At 43.1% G+C, this 20194-nt stretch overlaps 1 protein-coding gene across 6 annotated transcripts in view; it reads right to left on the bottom strand.

Annotated features, from left to right (window-relative positions):
- FMNL2 (formin like 2) overlaps nucleotides 1–20194 on the bottom strand; it is a 469979-nt gene that overhangs the window by 40097 nt on the left and 409688 nt on the right. For all 6 annotated transcript variants that reach the window (XR_011201574.1, XM_069225173.1, XM_069225177.1 and 3 more), the window contains exons 17-22: nucleotides 19449–19651; nucleotides 17837–18071; nucleotides 8887–8955; nucleotides 8644–8724; nucleotides 4878–5007; nucleotides 2488–2651 (exon numbers count right to left, since the gene is read on the bottom strand). Coding sequence is in view for 5 of the 6 variants with exons in the window: in XM_069225173.1 (XP_069081274.1) it covers nucleotides 2488–2651; nucleotides 4878–5007; nucleotides 8644–8724; nucleotides 8887–8955; nucleotides 17837–18071; nucleotides 19449–19651 (882 nt within the window). In the remaining variant the exon portion in view is untranslated. The remainder of the gene's footprint in view (nucleotides 1–2487; nucleotides 2652–4877; nucleotides 5008–8643; nucleotides 8725–8886; nucleotides 8956–17836; nucleotides 18072–19448; nucleotides 19652–20194) is intronic.

Genomic DNA, 20194 nt, shown 5'->3' on the forward strand with positions numbered 1-20194 from the left:
TATGAAAACAAGCATTTGCAATGCAATAGGTCTCACATTTGCTTGAGTTAGAGCTATTGGTTTTATAAATTCATAGCTGGACTTTCTTGACAAATAATCTGGTCACCCCTGCCTCATAATTTTGTCTTTTCCTGCCACAAAATTCCAGTAGCCCTGCATATAACTAACGCACCCCCATTTACCCTCACTCTCTATCTGCTGCCAAAAATGAAGATGTTGCCATTTAGGATCCTAATTCCCCAAAAAAAGACACAAGACAGCCATGGAGGAGTAACTAGAGAATTAAGCTAGAAGGGTCACCCAAATATAGGATGTTAGTTGGCCTCAATCATGGTCATAATAGCAATAAGGAGAGATTAATAAAACATATACAGTTATCATGTAAACCCAATAAAAACCTTTATCAGTAATAAGCTTTTGGCATTAGACTGCAATGTTAATAATAGCCCCTAGAGGACACCACAATGAAAATAGCATTTGTACGAAACATGGCCCTGTAACCATATAGTTAGTCCCTAAAAGGCATAACCACATGAAAAGAAAATGCCAGAAAGTAATGCACTGTAACCATATATTTAGCCCCCAGAGGGCATAGCGCATTACACATTTTTTGGCTAGCAGGCCTACTGCAATGAAATTACAAACAAACCCTTTAAAACACAAACTACTCCCGGCTGTAAAACAAAAGTTACAACCATTAGAGTGCTTAAAAAGACATTGAATGGTGGGAGCGGTTATTATTTTGGTGTCCCCACTAACTAGCGTGGTGACCCAGAGATGATGTAGACCAAAAGAGCACGTCGTGGTGAATGTTTTGAAGGTGGTCCCATTGTCCTAGAACCACCACAGGCTGAGTAATGAACATTTTTTTTTTTAGTAAAAGTAATGCCCTGCAAAGCATTATGGGGCCAGTTTCCAATGCCCGAATGTCGTGATATGTTGATATGTTGACTCTAATGCTTAGAACAAAGGGCAAGATTTCCTGAGCGCAGTGAATATTGCAGTATTGGCTTTCCTGCAGTGTCGGGAGAGCCGCTTGGAGGATTTCTGTGTTTTTTACGTAAAGCATTTATCAATTACAAGTGTTTTTTGTGAAACCTATGGAGTGTGAAGGGAGAGCCAAAAGAAATTATTCTGATTAGGTAACAGTGTGAACAATGTGACTAGTGCTTCAATACTGCAGATGGCGTTTGCTCTGCTCTACACTGTCTGTGCTGCGAGCGCCATGGCCACAATGGAGCACCAAAGGAAGAGACAAAAGAAAAATGTTTGCCCACGCTGAAGTATATCAACAATCGTGCAATAATCCATATAAGAGGGTCAGTCTGCACAGCGGTAACAAAACCACCCCAAGACGAGACAAATGTAAAGCATTTACCAATGACATCAAGGATTTTTGAAACGCAAGCCCACGAACGAGTGAAAGTGATGGGCGTTAGACTGGTGTGGATAAAATCCCACACAATACTTACAACAGGTCAAAAAGCACTTGTGCACTCGACCGAAAAAGAAGGAGAGATAAACATTTGGAGACATTTGTGAATGACAGTCAGATCAAATAATGGAAAAGCAAAAAGATGGCAGATCATCAATTGAAAAAGGTGGCCTGGTTGACCCAACCCCTCTATCCTTCAAGTCTAGAGTAGGGTGTTTACCTTAGGAAATATGTAATCAGAGTCGCGGCATTGGGTTAGATGCAAAAAGTATGGTCTGGGGTAGAACCAAGAATCACGTACCCTGTATTCTGGGGGGTTATGAGCTGTGTCTGGGAAATTAATGATTCTGTTGTAAAGGAGAGAGATGACTCTAAGCATGTTTCAATCACAGTGTTTGGAAATGAGCATTCGTTAAAATGATGTCACAATATAATTACTTAAAAAAAAAAAAAATCAGACTAGCCTATGTTTTATGATACCTGAATGTAAAATACTGAAAGCTAGCCCAAGAACGTTAAACTCAGTTCCACACTTATGCTATTCCTAAATTAACACATTCTTGATTGCCTTGAACTGCAAGCATCACAGAGGGGTAATTAGCCACTCTGAGGCTTTGTGTTCATCTTCAGAAGAATCTGTGAGAACAGAAAGTTCCTCTTAAAATGCAGAGGGAATGCCTTGAGGGACTAGGAAGGAACCAGAAAAACACAAAAGAAAGAGCCATGTAAAACACTGAGGGAAAGGGCACTGCCCTGTGAAAAGCTGCAGGGGTGCAAGTGTCCCCTGGAAGAGTGTAGGAGCAAAACTGCCCTTTGGAACACTACATACAGGACGTGACAACCCCTTCTTTATAGAACTCCGCCATACTAAAACATTGCCTTTGACATTCAGGGCACTCACGGGTACTAGGGGCAGCATGCTTAAGCAAAAGCAGCCACCTATGACTGCTGTCTGGCCATGATGCTCTGCATGATGTTTTGAGTTTTATATTAAAAACTTTCATGGTCTTTGGAGTACTTGATGTGACAAAAATATGGAACAAAAAGAATACCTGAGATATTTTTGCATCGTCTTGTAATTTCTTCAGTTTTCCTTCATTAATGTGAATGAATTCCTTCAACATAACATTATGGTCATGCATAGTGTATTCCCGCTTTGTAAGGTCCATTCCTCGCTGGAGTTCCTTCACATCCAAAAGGACATTCTCCAGAGAGACTGAAAGAAAATGAAACCGTGCAAACCATCAACATGCTACTCAAAGCAGCACAAGAAGCACAACCTTAAATATCTGATTTGTTAAAATGTGGTTGCAATTATTAACTTTGCAATCATGATAAAATTTGGCATAACATGAAAATAGGCACACAAATGCACATATTATCACATACATACGTGTTTTATTTTAGACATAACCTAGAGTGGGTACACAGGTGTTATTAAGTACATCTCTGTTTGAAATATGTAAGGTATAAAATGTATTGCCCGTTCGCTGTTCTACTAATGCACACTGTCCTAAATATTGATTTTGCCACATATCTGCATTTTATAGTCATAATAAGCACCCTTGTCACCCTTCGCGTATATTCTTGATATTTATGTGTTCAAAATACACACCAATTCTACCCAGCTCCATTTCTTCGTTATTCTTAAATATGAGGCACTGTTACTAACTGCCCTTATGAGTACTTATTCTTATCTCTATACGTGTTTGCAGAAAAGCTCTGTCCATACTATATGCCTCTCTGTAGGTCCAAGTCATTGAGTCTGGCCTGGGGTTGTGTCCTCTGTGTAGTATATACAGGCAATGGACTGTCACCGGGCTTTAAACATATTATACAAGAGGCTTTGTAATTTCAAGAAACGTTGTCATTTCAAAAAAGGGCAAGAGCAATCACTTTCCATATCAATACTCTGTGTTTTATGCAGCAGTATATTCAGCCATAAACATACGTTTATGAAGAAAAAGACCTTTTTATGCCTTCCAGGAATCCCCAAAGAAATACTGCAAGCATGAATGCACTCAGAACTGCAGATTTCTCCATCATAAATGAAGAGAAATCCTCAGAAGAAAAATGTGATGATGCGATCCTGAGGTGTAGGGGAGGTTGTACCAAGCCTTGGCTGCCAGTGCCAGAAGGAGCGTCCTCTGCTGTTGGCTCGACTGATCTGTGGGGTGTTTGCGAGGGAGAGCGAAGCTAATTGGAGGTGTCTGGTCGGTTGGTCGAAGGTCAGGCATTTGTTGATGTGTGTTGGTCCTTTGTTGTGCTGGGCCTTGTGGGCCAGTAAGGCTAAACACTCCCCACCCCTTTCCTGGAAGGGGCGGGGTACGACTCACCCACTGATTTTCTGAGGTATACATGAAAAGTTTTCTCCATGGGGAAAATAGTTTATCTAATGAAAAAAAAATGCACATTTGCAGAGGAGGCTCCATATGCTCTGCTCAGAGATCTAGGCTATGTCCCTGCAATGAGAATAGGACCATTCCCGAGAGCTTGCCTGGAAACCTGTGTCTGGTGAAGCTTTTCAGTTTAATTCTGGTAGTCATTGTAAATTGCAAAAACAAACTTGTAAAAGCACGTTCAGGAGGACATGTACATGTCCTACCCGTATTTTTACGGGTTTTTATTGCTGAATAGGTTCCAGCGTTTTAAGTGATCTGAGCAGCCCTTCAAACTATGGGAGCATTGTGTATATTAGTGTAAGAACTATGCATAAAGAATGGCATTTTTTCCAAGTGAAGAAACGATATGAGATTTTTTTTAAATGGAAGATGCATGGTTTTTATTCAGATTTCAAATTCATTATATTTTTGATATGTGTTCAGTAAGGTTATTTTACACACTTCTGACATGCATTATCTAGTCTCACCTATGCACCCAATTTACTTTTGAACGGGCCAGGTGTAAGTGGAGAAGTCTGTACAGAAAAATGAAATAAAATGTGCCTACTTTTGAAAGATTTGTGTAGGATGCCGAGTTCAATGTTATTATTGTAGGACATGTAAAAGAAGGTTTGTGAAGCGGTTATTTTTCCAAATACTAGAAGTGCTTTCTGTGCGTAATTGCATACATTCGGTCTAAAATCAACTGTCCTTTTGAAAATCATGCAGACACTGACTAGAAAATAACGGAAGAAAATAACTGTCAATATCCAAGCAGTCACAAATTACCCAACGGCGTAAACGCATATTTCGTTCGCCACGGCAGTTTTCGAGTAATGGTGCTGTGAAATGTAGATGATGGCATATTCTAAAACCAGTACTGTTGTTAAATCGGTTGACGTGTTTTCATTTACATAAGGAGAGTCTTAAAAAACAACATAAATATTTATGAACCTTCTAATGGATAGTCCTATTCCCTAGTGCTTGTTAATCGTACAAATAATGATTCGCAGATAGCAACTGTATGCAGAAATACAGTATCAATACAAACGAATGCGTACCTGCTGCAGCCTTCTCGACGTAATGGAGTTCGTTGTAAAAGAGCGACACCTGCTGGTACTTCTCTCGCACAACGTTTGATATGTAGTGCAACAGCGTTTGCTTTCTGTCCGTAGACTTGGTTTCTAAAAGCTGCAAACAATAGTTAAAGTAGGTAATGCAGCAGTGTTTGAACCAAGAAAACATACGTATCTAAAGTGGAAATATTTTAATAGCGAACGACTCTAAAAAACGTTATTACACAGGAAATAATAGCAATAACATTAACAACAAAAGCAAACAAAGGTGTGGCGAGCCTGACGCAGCAGGAACAGAAAAAACACACCAAAGAGAGGGGATTTTTCTTATCGTAATTATACTTTTAGACTCCGCTGCAGACGCTGTCCATTATATAACAGGCAATAATTAGAAGCCACCAAAGGGGCTCGCTAAGGGTTGAGTGAGCGCATATTCAGTGATTATATTTTCTTTATGTTTTCCGGGTGGCGTCTCCTCTCTGACTGGCCATAAAGTAAGCACTGGCAACGCAGATACGTCTGTTTTTTAAATGCCAATGCACATGAACATAGGCACACAAATGCTGATGCATGCGAATCGTGCACATATTCTGAGAAAAGCAGGGTAAATTATTGTTTTCTGTACATTATGCATATTGTAAATAAATAACTGAATGTGACAGGAGTGATAATTTGAGTGTACTTCTCAAATGTAAAAGTTTCCTAGAAGGCGTAATGACACATTAGCTTGAGGTGAGGTGATATTACTGCTCTAGGTGGAGGCGAAGCCACGTCTACCTATTTTGAAATAATTAATAATAGGGTAAACAACTGACATCTGCAATGTCGAGCCAGAGCCCAAAAGGGCTCCCTGAAAGGGAAGATGTTTCTCTGGGTCTGTAAGGAATCTTTATAACAATAATCTCTTTGGAGCGTTCTGGAGAAAGGGTTTTCAAAGCCCCAGTCTAAATAGGTTATCCTTTTAACAGTGTTCACTATTCTACTAGCAACAAAGCCATTCCTGAGGTTATTTACTGCAACCTGGTACCCCCCGAAGGCTATTTTTATTAGTGCTGTAAGGCCGCTGCCTATAATGGCCTTATTGTAAGATCCAAGAGCCAAGTGTATGGGCAGTGCAGGGGCCCCCTGGGGTCCCCTGCACCCCTCCTCTGCCAGCATTTTCATGGTGGTGCTTCCGCCATAAGACCGCTGGTGGAGAAGGGGGTCGTGATCCCAAGAGCAGTGGTGCTTGCAGCGCTGCCCTGGCAGATAAGAACCACTGCCAGCTCCAGACTACTGGGATCCTAGATACTGGTGGAGCTGGCGGTTCCCTGGTGGCCCAAATGCCAGGGTTGTGATGAGGCACTCGGATTTGCGCATAGGTGTCAGTCTGACCCCCATCCAAGAGTTTGGCAGTCTAGTGACCGCCAGGCTTGTAATGAAGTCCTAAATCTTATTTGCAAGAATGAAAAAGTGGAATCAATGCCTGTCACTATGTCCCTTTGGCAGGCATTTTGAATTTGGACATCTACGGTGCACATTACTTATGGAAAACGTCACATCAGGGAGAGCAAATTCCTTCTGTAAGATGGGTACAATAGAAAGGTTTTGAGTGTTTTCCCAACATGCGGTCAAACACACTTTCTGGTTGCGGAGTCTGTCCTGCATGTTTTTGTGCTCTGAAAATATCTACCTATTTGAAGAAGTAAAAAAGTTAAGTAAAAACAAAGATGCCTTTAAGCCATTAACCAAATGTACTTTGAGTTTATCAGTAAAAGCCAAGCCAACCCAGCAAGAGAGAACTAAAATTAAATCCGCCCACTTTAGGAGACGCTGAAGTTGACAAGCCCTCGCCACAGCACCAGGCTGACCTGCAGATAAGGAACATTTAAGGACTTTCCAATACAAGGAAGCAGTGTTACATGTTATGTATATGGAACATCTCGTGCATATTAGTAATCCATGGACAGGGTGACATATTAAAAATATCTATAGCTTCCATTAAGAAAAGTAATCCTTTCCAGAGCTCAGGAAAGTGCACTTGTGTGCACATACATTTTCCAATGTTTCTTTTCATAAGTGGCATTATTTACAAACTGGATGTGTATCTGTTGAACAAGATCTGAATGTGGAGTATCGCAATTATAGCACACAAACTCGCCACCCTCACGCTTGTCTTCTATGCAGCAACACATGTCTTCTACCCTTCTCAAAAAAGTGGATTGAGTTTAATGAGCGAAGTATTGTTTCTGATCAAATAACAAACAATTTATGAAAAAGAGGTCTGCAAAAGAATAAAGTTATGTGTGGACAAAAGTAGGAAAAGAACTTCCCCCTATTAAGGGACTAGACAAAGGCAGCGACCTTGCTGGTAGGAGTGGCAGTGCTGGAAAGTATGCAAGTGCAGAGCACTGTAGCTGACAATCACATTTGAGATGCAATAGAAGTGCAAACCGTAATGGTAGCCTATGTCCCGAGACGTTTTAACACTGTATTCACACGGTCACCCATGTGCAGAACGCAGTTTGTTCCCAGCAAATGTCCTAAGTAATAAACGTTCTTGTCTCCTATCTCCCTGTAGCTTACCCCCTGCAACGCTTTAAAGTTTGGTATTAATGACACAAACCTTTTAGATCATAGAGGCACACTTTAGCACTAGAACTAATGCTAGTGTCAAAGTAATTTGTCAGTGATATGGAGTTCTTAGCCTCCCCCTCTCCCCCAGTGACTTTCAGCACTCCTTCTGAGGATTCCAGATGGCTTAAGGGGTAAAAAATAATATTCCAGTTGTTTAAAACACATCCTACAGCAACTGCATGAAATAGCTAAATTATTGCACACAACCTTAAACAAGCATTTGCAATGCAATGGGTCTCGCGCTTGCTTTAGTTACAGCTATTAGCGTTATGAATTTTTAACTGGAACTTTTTTGCCACACAAACTGAAAATAAAACGTAAAACAGTTGACATAAATGAGCTGATTCAAAGCACCGCCGTGAGCGCGAAGGATAGAGGAAAAAGGAAAAAAACATCCGCTCGCAGCCAAAGTTATCGGCAATAGTGCAATTATCCATGTAACATGGCTGATGGCCAAGGTGGTAACAAAACCGTCCTAAGGAGGGACAAACATAAAGCAGTTACCAACGAAAAAAAGGATTTTTGAAAGGCAAGCCCATGAACGAGTGATAGTAATGGGCGTGAGGTGGGCGTGGTTAAAAGCCCAGATACATACCAACACGTCGGAAAGGCAGCGCTTGTGCGCTGCTATGCTCAACCTAAAAAGGATCAAACAACTATGGACATTGTCTCGCCATTTAGAATGTTATGATTTTGAAATAAGCCATTTCATAAGAAATGTAAAATGCTTTGCTCTTCTGTGAGCTTCACTTATAAAAGGAGAAGGGATTGAACACTCAATATCATATAAAATGCAGGTAGATTAGTTTGAATATAACTCTAAACATTATGTACTTAAATGGCACTGCACAAGTAATCCAACCAATTCAAGTTTAATGGGCTTTAGAAAACCATATCAGAGTTGTCAACAGAAGCAGCTTGACGCCTTGGTACAGTACCCATCCATTTTGTTACTGTTTCTAAAAGTTCACACTTTAAAGGTTTTAATATGCTGAACTCTTTTTCAGACCACAATCTACTTCTGGTAATTAATTCACAAATGTTGATCAAATGTTGATAACCTCACTTTTGCAGAAGCACATGTTGTGAAATACCCCACGTGACTTCTGTGGGCGTGTTGATACTTTTCACTTACCAGATCTAAACTTTGTAGTTTAAAGCCATAAACTGCACCTCTTTTACTGCTGTTCATGTAGTTACCCAGGGCCAGGATTATCTAAAAGAGGAAAAGATGAAACATGTCATACAAACATGACCAAATATTAGAGAGTGAAACACTGATGCAGTTTGTTTCAACCAGCATTTGCATATGTTGCGCTTTAGGGGAATGTTGTTGTAGCCTATACATTGTACATTCCTAAAAGGAACAACTGCTTACCTCCAAGATTTTCTTGAGCTTTTGAGATGACTTTATAGAAACAGATGCAGCTATTATGGCATGAAGTTGCTGCAAACGAATAACAGAAAAACATAATAAAGGAAGGGAAAATGTAGCGATATATATTTGCAGAAAGACAGCCATGTGAAATATGTACCAATCAAACATATTAACGGCTTTACATATGTATGACAGTTTGAAAATTACATTTGAGTTGTTAAAGACACTGTGGGGGTCATTCTAACTTCGGCGGGTGGCGGAGGCCGCCCGCCAAAGTTCCCCCGCCAGAATACCGCAGCGCGGTCAAATGACCGCCGCGGTAATTCTGACTTTCCCGCTGGGCGGGCGGGCGACCGCCAAAAGGCCGCCCGCCCGCCCAGCGGGAAAGCACCAGCAACGAGGAAGCCGGCTCCGAATGGAGCCGGCGGAGTTGCTGGTGTGCGACGGGTGCAGTTGCACCCGTCGCGATTTTCAGTGTCTGCTAGGCAGACACTGAAAATCAATGTGGGGCCCTGTTAGGGGGCCCCTGCAGTGCCCATGCCATTGGCATGGGCACTGCAGGGGCCCCCAGGGGCCCCACGACACCCGTTCCCGCCAGCCTGGTTCTGGCGGTGAAAACCGCCAGAACCAGGCTGGCGGGAAGGGGGTCGGAATCCCCATGGCGGCGCTGCTTGCAGCGCCGCCGTGGAGGATTCACAGGGGCAGGGGAAAACCGGCGGGAAACCGCCGGTTTCCCTTTTCTGACCGCGGCTTTACCGCCGCGGTCAGAATTGCCCTTGATGCACCGCCAGCCTGTTGGCGGTGCATCCTCCAACCCCGGCCCTGGCGGTCCATGACCGCCAGGGTCGGAATGACCCCCTGTATCTCCTTAGTGTTAACATGCCTTTTTAAAAGTGTAATGTAAGGCAACCTTGCTGAAATTACCCCTACCCGTAACCAGATCTTCCCTGAGAACCCGGGGAACATCTCAATGTGCTGCATGGGCTACATTTACCACTAGAAGCCAGAAAACCACCTCTGCCTATATCAGCCCATGATGGAGGCGCTCACTGAGGATTGCTCTGAGGCCATGATGCTACCACCCAATTAAAACTTGGAACAGACTTTCAACTTACTCAAAGGTTAACAAATTGGGTGTGATCTCCATCTCAAATCTAACTTTCACCAACCAAACAAATGCAATGGTCTAAAGGAGTCAAGCTGTCGATGCTTCAATATATCCTCGCATGGAATTCAAGTGAATCACAGTCATACCATGTCCAGAATACTTTAAGAAACGACGTGCGTCTCCCTAAAAATCACGAGTAGATTTGAACTAAGAACTGTTGGGATAGACCGTGTTTGAATATGGGAAAACACATGCACACACAATTAGCCTGTAGTTTGCAAACTTCTGGTGTAGTGTATATACTCCTCTGCAGTACACCTAAGGGTGACCGATAGCTATATAAGATGCCCCTTGGCTACACACCAACTAAGGCTCTGCGACTGAGGAAGACCTAGGAAATCTGTAAAGACAAGTTGTCTGACCCTTCAGAGTATAAACTTCTGGACTTGACCAGACGGTTTCTAGAAAACTAGTGAAAGCAGGTCTGTTCCAATGAGTCTTTGATTGCTCATAATGGTCATGTGCAATCAAGCCATAGATTGCAACCCTATCTTCTCTTGATCAGACTCTACAACGGCTATTGACTCCTAGTCAGATTTTCTACCGCTCATTAATTCAGTTTTGACATTAACCTTAATTCATTAGTGCCCATACTTGTGACTATGCCTAACTGTATAAAAGAGCTGGCCCTCAAGTAGCTTGGCGGTGACTTATTTGCTGCAGAATAACTAAATACACAATTCCACACTGACACCTCAGTAACATTATATGTACATTTTGACTGAAAACAGGGGGGCAACATATGGTAGGGTGACTAGCTATATGGTTTCATGTTTCACTCACATTTTCAGTTCAAGCTGAAGTGAATACTTCACTGCATCAAATTTTTACTTAATGTAACTGACTTTAGACTCTATGATTCAGCCTCTAATTACGAGTCTGGCTGTCCTGGGACTGCCAGACTCGCGGTGGAGGTTGGTCCGCCGCCAAAGCAACAGTCCGGCCTCCACATTACAACCTTGGCGGAGCCGTCATGGTCCGACCGCCGGCACCACCGAGTTGCCACCAGTCAACAGCCTGGCAGTGGCAGAGGTCTTAATCCACCAGGGAAGCGAGCAAGAAGCGCTGGCCTGGGGATTACAAGTCCACTCTTCGCCGGCTTTTGCATGGCGGTCCCACCGCCATGCAAAGGCTGGCAGAGACGGGGTGCCAGGGACCCCATGACATTTAGCATGGGCAGTGCAGGGGCCCCCAAAGACAGTCTTGTCGTGCTTTTCACTGTCCGCATTACAGGCGGTGAAAAGTGCGACGGGTGCTTTTGCACCCAATACACCACAACATTGCTGCCCGCTCGATTACGATTCGGTGTCAATGTTATGGCCTGTTTCCCGCTGAGCCAGCGGGAAACTCATAATAGGGCAAGTGGGCGGAAAACCGGAGTGGCGGTTTTCTGTCCTAAAGAGTTTGGCGGGTGTCCTCTGCCGCCTGCCAAAATCAAAATGAGGGCCTCAGTGTGTCAAGCGTGTCATCTTTCATAGAGAAAAATACATCAGCAGTACAAAAAATGTATAAACTTCTCCAATGTTATTTCTGTAATTATCAAAAAATAATTAAGTGTATGGGGGCTTCTTAAAAGCATCTATAGGACACCATAAATCCTTGCTTTTTTGCTCTAAGTTGTTTTTAACACGTGCCTGGATGCGTTCTGCTGATTAATATTTTAGTACTTGTAAAGAAATGGCTCCCTGTTGCAGTTACCCCCCACTTTTTGCCTGATACTGATGCTGACTCGACTGAGAAGTGTGCTGGGACCCTGCTAACCAGGCCCCAGCACCAGTGTTCTTTCACCTAAAATGTACCATTGTTTCCACAATTGGCACACCCTGGCATCCAGATAAGTCCCTTGTAACTGGTACCTCTGGTACCAAGGGCCCTGATGCCAGGGAAGGTCTCTAAGGGCTGCAGCATGTATTATGCCACCCTAGAGACCCCTCACTCAGCACAGACCCACTGCTTACCAGCTTGTGTGTGCTAGTGAGAACAAAATGAGTAAGTCGACATGGCACTCCCCTCAGGGTGCCATGCCAGCCTCTCACTGCCTATGCAGTATAGGTAAGACACCCCTCTAGCAGGCCTTACAGCCCTAAGGCAGGGTGCACTATACCATAGGTGAGGGTACCAGTGCATGAGCACTGTGCCCCTACAGTGTCCAAGCAAAACCTTAGACATTGTAAGTGCAGGGTAGCCATAACAGTATATGGTCTGGGAGTCTGTTTTACACGAACTCCACAGCACCATAATGGCTACACTGAAAACTGGGAAGTTTGGTATCAAACTTCTCAGCACAATAAATGCACACTGATGCCAGTGTACATTTTATTGTAAAATACACCACAGAGGGCACCTTAGAGGTGCCCCCTGAAACTTAACCAACTATCTGTGTAGGCTGACTGGTTCCAGCAGCCTGCCACACTAGAGACATGTTGCTGGCCCCATGGGGAGAGTGCCTTTGTCACTCTGAGGCCAGTAACAAAGCCAGCACTGGGTGGAGATGCTAACACCTCCCCCAGGCAGGAGCTGTAACACCTGGCGGTGAGCCTCAAAGGCTCACCCCTTTGTCACAGCCCAGCAGGGCACTCCAGCTTAGTGGAGTTGCCCGCCCCCTCCGGCCACGGCCCCCACTTTTGGCGGCAAGGCTGGAGGGAACAAAGAAAGCAACAAGGAGGAGTCACTGGCCAGTCAGGACAGCCCCTAAGGTGTCCTGAGCTGAGGTGACTCTAACTTTTAGAAATCCTCCATCTTGCAGATGGAGGATTCCCCCAATAGGGTTAGGATTGTGACCCCCTCCCCTTGGGAGGAGGCACAAAGAGGGTGTACCCACCCTCAGGGCTAGTAGCCATTGGCTACTAACCCCCCAGACCTAAACACGCCCTTAAATTTAGTATTTAAGGGCTACCCTGAACCCTAGAAAATTAGATTCCTGCAACAACAAGAATAAGGACTGCCTAGCTGAAAACCCCTGCAGAGGAAGACCAGAAGACAACAACTGCCTTGGCTCCAGAAACTCACCGGCCTGTCTCCTGCCTTCCAAAGAACTCTGCTCCAGCGACGCCTTCCAAAGGGACCAGCGACCTCTGAATCCTCTGAGGACTGCCCTGCTTCGACGACGACAAGAAACTCCCGAGGACAGCGGACCTGCTCCAAAAAGACTGCAACTTTGTTTCAAGAAGCAGCTTTAAAGAACCCTGCAACTCCCCGCAAGAAGCGTGAGACTTGCAACACTGCACCCGGCGACCCCGACTCGGCTGATGGAGAACCAACACCTCAGGGAGGACCCCCGGACTACTCTACGACTGTGAGTACCAAAACCTGTCCCCCCTGAGCCCCCACAGCGCCGCCTGCAGAGGGAATCCCGAGGCTTCCCCTGACCGCGACTCTCTGAAACCTAAGTCCCGACGCCTGGAAAAGACCCTGCACCCGCAGCCCCCAGGACCTGAAGGACCGGACTTTCACTGGAGAAGTGACCCCCAGGAGTCCCTCTCCCTTGCCCAAGTGGAGGTTTCCCCGAGGAAGCCCCCCCTTGCCTGCCTGCAGCGCTGAAGAGATCCGTTGATCTCTCATAGACTAACATTGCAAACCCGACGCTTGTTTCTACACTGCACCCGGCCGCCCCCGCGCTGCTGAGGGTGAAATTTCTGTGTGGGCTTGTGTCCCCCCCGGTGCCCTACAAAACCCCCCTGGTCTGCCCTCCGAAGACGCGGGTACTTACCTGCAAGCAGACCGGAACCGGGGCACCCCCTTCTCTCCATTCTAGCCTATGCGTTTTGGGCACCACTTTGAACTCTGCACCTGACCGGCCCTGAGCTGCTGGTGTGGTGACTTTGGGGTTGCTCTGAACCCCCAATGGTGGGCTACCTTGGACCAAGAACTGAACCCTGTAAGTGTCTTAATTACCTGGTAAAACTAACAAAAACTTACCTCCCCCAGGAACTGTGAAAATTGCACTAAGTGTCCACTTTTGAAATAGCTATTTGTCAATAACTTGAAAAGTATACATGCAATTGAAATGATTCAAAGTTCCTAATGTACTTACCTGCAATACCTTTCAAACAAGATATTACATGTTAAATTTGAACCTGTGGTTCTTAAAATAAACTAAGAAAATATATTTTTCTATACAAAACCTATTGGCTGGATTTGTCTCTGAGTGTGTGTACCTCATTTATTGTCTATGTGTATGTACAACAAATGCTTAACACTACTCCTTGGATAAGCCTATTGCTCGACCACTCTACCACAAAATAGAGCATTAGTATTATCTATTTTTACCACTATTTTACCTCTAAGGGGAACCCTTGGACTCTGTGCATGCTATTCCTTACTTTGAAATAGCACATACAGAACCAACTTCCTACAGTACTTTTATAATGTTATTGCTTATTATGTATGACACTTGTAGAGTCTTTGTTCTATTATAAACATTTTAATAAAGATGTGTCTGTCTGACCCAGTGTAATCAAATTTGCATAGTGACAGATTGGACATTTTGCTCATGCATATTATGTGTAAAACGATGAATTAGTTGTTTTAATAGCATCCTAGATCTGTAACACACACCACTCTCCGGCAGAGGATATTACCCATTTCCCAACAATCTATTAAAATTAAAAGAAAAATCAGGATAAACTATGCAATATCCTAAATGCCCTTCATTTCAAATGATCTGGAACGGTGCCATCTTTTGGGTGGGATTGAAAGTAAAGCAAAAGCTACCTGTCGTAAAGCCGAAGGAGCATGTAAGGTCATCCAATGTACTCTATCCTGCCCCAACAATGTTGCTAAATTTGGCCTCACACCAAAGTTCCTTACAACCACATACAATAGGCTGTACCCACCAGAGCCGAAGGTATTTGAATGGAGGAAGATCACACTCCCTAACTTTAGCCACTAAGGGCGTTATCACAGGAGGTGAGTAACTACATTTTATCGAGCTCCACCCATTTCAAAGCGGGTGAAAATAGGTGGCAACAAAGACAACCTTATCAAGAAGCATTCTGAACTTCTAGTTCCCGGGAGAGCACTAACTTTTAAGGGGCTCATCTTCCCGATCCTCTACGTGGTTGTGGCAGTCGCATTTATTGAACTATGGGGGCAGTGCACATACTTCTGCTTAGACTTTCTATACACCATGTCTATGAATACGAGAGTGCAATCAGGAGTCAAAAGACTGTCGCGTGACTCATCCTTGATTCTGGGTATGACTTATTTGACGGGACATATGAATTTTACCTCTCTGGTAATAGGACAGTGCGTCTGCTGGTGCAAGCTTTCTCTGTATGCTCATTCTTAACACTGATAGCAAAGGAGGCCCCAGTGACGCTTTCCTTCTCTGGCATACAAAGTACTTACTTGATTGAGCATCGTGTTTGTGGGTGTGCAGGTGGGACACTGGGACTCTGTGGGTCATGTGACACATATCCCACAATGTGGGATGGCAGAGCTAGAAGAGTACAGGATTATTTCATGAACCAAAATCATGATCTCTTCCTTTAGGGAGTAGTTCTGTTCGTAGGGATTTGGTTGATGATTCTCCATCTCTCTGGGCCATATCTTAAATGTGCTTGTCCTTAAAGACCTTTCGTTTAGCTTAACAAGGCCTCATTTTACTGAGATCACAGATCAGCGGTTTGTAATCAAAGGAGAGGCCAAGGCTCTGTCTACGGGAGGTTCAATATAGGCTCTTGTCTATAAGGGTACCCCCAACGTACTGGTGCGTACGGAGACTTAACAGAAGGAATCCATCTGTCTTCTCTTCCTTTGTTCTGCCGACTCTATTTTCTACTAACAAGAGGGCGGTAATGGGAACCTCTACTCAAGAGAAGGTTTAATGTCTTGGTGGAACTATTGGATTCCAGAGCAGCACAGTAAGTTCGGCATAAAGATATTTTGTATTCTCACTCAATGTACTGAAGGTATGTGCTTTGGAAGAGTGGTACAGTGTAGTTTCTGTACCACTGTGAAACTCATCTAAAGTTAAGGTTAAATATGTTCCCAAGTCCTGCTGGAGCAGCACAAAATACAAGACCAGCCCGCTACGAAGACAGACTTACCACGCATGTACCAGCTAAACCCAACTCGGACATTTGAGGGTAATTGAACAAAACTGCCAAAAATATGTTCAGTCATTAAAATACAGCACAGTGGCACAATCTCATCCTAGCGGACAGGACAATGAAGCATACAGGTGACGAACACGTAGTCTGGAAAGTACCATCACTGACTGGTTTATGAAAGAATTGTTCAAGTACTGAGCTTCATTTAACCAAACCTTGGCGTATTCTAACGATGTCCACGTGGTGGCACTAGTTCCCCACACTTGGAATGGAGAAGATAAACTAGGTGGTCATAATTTGGAAATACTGGTTGGTGTCCTTACCAAAGACGTAGCGCTTAGTTGTTTAAAATATTTAGCAAAATGAAAATAAATATAGGAAACATTCGGAAAAACAGTTGCCAATGGCACGCAACCGTGGTTAGGAACTGCTCAATTGAGCAGGCCAGCAACATTTCCAATTAGGCAATTTTCAAGAGGGAAATAACTGATTGGAATGGCTGACAGAACACTTCACAAACGGTCTATTACGTACCGAAGTTTCGTCACACTGCAGTAAACTGAGGACACGTTTACATCAATCGTGACTACATTCACAATTAGGGCACTTCGAGCAACTCTACATTGTTATATTTTGGTGGGTCGGGACTCTACTGTTAGACTAAAATAATTTATGGCAACAAGGCAGAGCTTCTAACCTTGGAAACAACAAATTGGGAACATATGAATGGATGCCATGAATTTGAATTGCATAGAAGGCCAGTCTGCCACAGCCAGTGCTGCGTTGGTGAATACGTCACCGGAAATGCATGGTAGCCACTTTCCTCATAGGCAGTCACAAAGGGAGGGGCAGAAGAGCTTCTGGGGCAGGTGCCAGGAACTGTGGGGGCAAAGAAACATTTTGCGCAGAGTGTGGGAAGGTGGGGGACAAAAAAAAGCGAGGCGCAGCATGTGGTGGAATCTTCCCATCAACCAGAGTGTCGAATACTAGTGTAAGGGCGAAACAACAGTTAATTTAAGGCACTACTGTTAGGTCGCCATTCAGAATGCTAAATATGCATACATTATAGCCTGTATTTTCTGTAAATGCGGCACTAGCCCATGTCATAATTGCCATTTATGTCAACAATTTTAGAAATGTAATCGAATCTGGACGTATGCAATAAGGCGTTTAGAAAGGTCACAGCCCTAGGACCTGAGGCTGTGTTAGAGAAGCTCTGGAGTGTGGCAAAAAAGCAGGGCAAATCCATTTGCGCCACTTTTGCTTTTTGTGTGACAGGGAATGGTGCAAACGGTATCTGCACCAGCCCAACAGATAGAGCTGAACAGGTTTGCTTCATTTGCACCACGCTTGTATAAACAGAAGATGAGAAACTAAATTTTAATTTTTCAAATGTGAAAGATGGAACTGGGCTCAAATCATAATATATTCAACTCTCTTGCATATTGTGCTCAATTTATATAAATTGCAAAACCAGTGCAAAATCAGCTTGCTTAAATTATTATTTTTTTTTTAAAAGGAATTCATTGTTAATACCTGCGGTACATACCTACACAAAATGATTTCTAATTAAAAAAAGGGTGCTATATATACTTTGCAATGTTTCATCAATCCATTCTCTCCATAGCGTAAAGAATCATTCTGAAATATGGACTGGGCGGAAAACCAACCGACTTCCAGAATGAATGACTGCTAATGCCTAGGCTGATCTCAGGCCACGGTCACTTACTGGAGTTAGCATCTGAATGCTTTCTGCAAAGTTGCCAATGAAGGCCATGATGGTCATCTTCTGCATCAGCCTCTCAATCTTACTGAACTGCAACATGAAGCGGTCTTCATCGGACAGGTTCTCCAAGGGCTTCCTCTCCCGCTCATACATCCGCAAGACTTTCACCTCGTTTTCCGTGGGCAGGAACCTCATTAAACATTCAACAAAATCCACTGGCAATGTCTTCAGGTCAAATCTGGAAGACAAGGGATGTCGGCAGTGAGACTGGAACACAGTGATTACACAGAGACTAACATGATGGTGACTGATGCTTGGAGTTAGATGAGTAGCCATCCGACAGAACATTCCTATTGAATATTTTTCTGATTTTGTAAATAATTACCGGCATTCCAGAAAGTTGTCAATGGTGTGAACAAGTGAATAGTAATGGTGCTGAATAACCTGTCAACTCGCCTTTTGCCGCTATACTGTGTAACAGGCACCCGTTCAGTACACGATTCCAAATTGGAAATATAAATAATAAATCAGGCATCCAATTAATTTCGAAAATTTCACCTGCCATTTTACACACCTAGAATGTTCTTCATATTCGGTCAGAGCAACAAGGGTTGGAAACAATTAACTAGGCATTGTATCTTACAAAGTACAAGTAATTAAAAATTATTGTTGGGGGCTGCAGGACCTTCGCCAATATCTATCCAAAAAATGTCTATAAGAAAAAACACATTTTTTTTTTTTGGTTTTAAAAAGTGCACATTGCCATCTTAGTCACGGGCACTGAAGGGACCTACCCTGATGCTTGTGAGAGGGCAGAAGGTAGTCATTCACAAAGAAGTTTAGCAAATGGCGAAAGGGGACCGAGCCATTGGAGGCTGCTTATGCTGCAGAGGGTGGAATAAAATGTGAATGACGCAACAAACCAGTGGATGATGATGGCTGGTTAAAAGCCTCTATTAATAATTATATCATACATAACATTTTAATAATAAAATCAAAAGATGAAAAAACTGTAGCACTACGTCTGATTTAACTTAGCAAGTACTGTATACACACACACAAGGCAAGTCTATGATTTATGGAAGTTTAGGTGATTCCATATTGTTTTCTGGATCTTCTAAAAGTATTTAAAGGATTATACAGAGGGCTGCTGCAATTATGCGATTCTGCAGCCAGTTGTTTCCCCATAACTGTAGATGTAATACACATTGCCGCATAATCCATCTGCAGCAGAATTTTAAGATTTCAAGAAAAAAATGTTTCAAGGTGAAATGGATCAAAGGTTACAGGAAAAAACACTGCACAGTTGCAGGCACTTTGCAAAGGTTAACTGATCAACGTTTAGTTTCTGCTTGCTCTAGTCAGGCGCTAAAACTGGTACTAATGAGGTTAGTCCTAATTAGACAGAACTAACATGTGTTACAAAGACAAATATTGAAATAATTACCATAGAATGCGGTGCATGATGCTACATAAACTGCGTATTCTTACTGCATAATTCAGTTAACCCAGTGGGCCCGGTTATATTTTTTCAGAGGTACAGAATTCACTTTCACTTCACAGGAATCTCGTGTATACATTAAATGCCAGTCTTCCACCAATGACCTCTACTTACGTCTGAATAGCCTTGCAGATCTCTTCGAATGTCTTCCCTGCTTTCCTCAGTGTGATGGCGAGGTTTTTGGCTCTGTTTGCTTCCAGTAAAGTAACTTTATTGCATCCTTTCGGCGTTACCTTTTGTTTGCTTGACGTAACATCAATGGCTGAACCTTGGGCCTTTGTCTTAAATATTTCTTCAAATTCATCCACATTTAGATCCTACGATAGAAAAACAAGCTTAATACAGCTAAAGAAACCGCTTCTTTCAATTGCTTTTCATCAGTCCAGTTATCTAGCACTGAAAATGCAGATAAACGTGCAGTTGGTCACATTTGAAAGGTCGCTGTGTCATTGCATTCACCTCCATTCGGCAAATGAAGGGAAATTACAGCTTTGGAGTACGGTAACATATTTCGAAATCGTACATACTCTTTATTATTAATGTAGCATCTTTGAAGATGAATTTCAGGATCTCAGCTCTGGTGAGTTAAAATTTGTTGTACGAAATTCTAAATTTAAACTGTAATACATTAAGCACTGTAAAGGGTATTCGCAAGTACTGTGTGATCTATCGAAGATTCGTCTTCTTAACAGAGTTAGGTTTTAACTTAATTACTTCAACTTATGTTTGACATTTCTAAAACTTAAAAAACCCACAGACTGTTTTTTTTCTCACCGAGGTGCAATGTCAGCCAACATACACAAATTCTGACATCTTCGTACTGACTTTAGGGACTAACTAAAGCAGCACTAATCTCAACA

Source organism: Pleurodeles waltl, chromosome 3_1 (assembly GCF_031143425.1).
Source record: "Pleurodeles waltl isolate 20211129_DDA chromosome 3_1, aPleWal1.hap1.20221129, whole genome shotgun sequence".
In the NCBI taxonomy this organism is placed as follows: Eukaryota; Metazoa; Chordata; class Amphibia; order Caudata; family Salamandridae; genus Pleurodeles; species Pleurodeles waltl.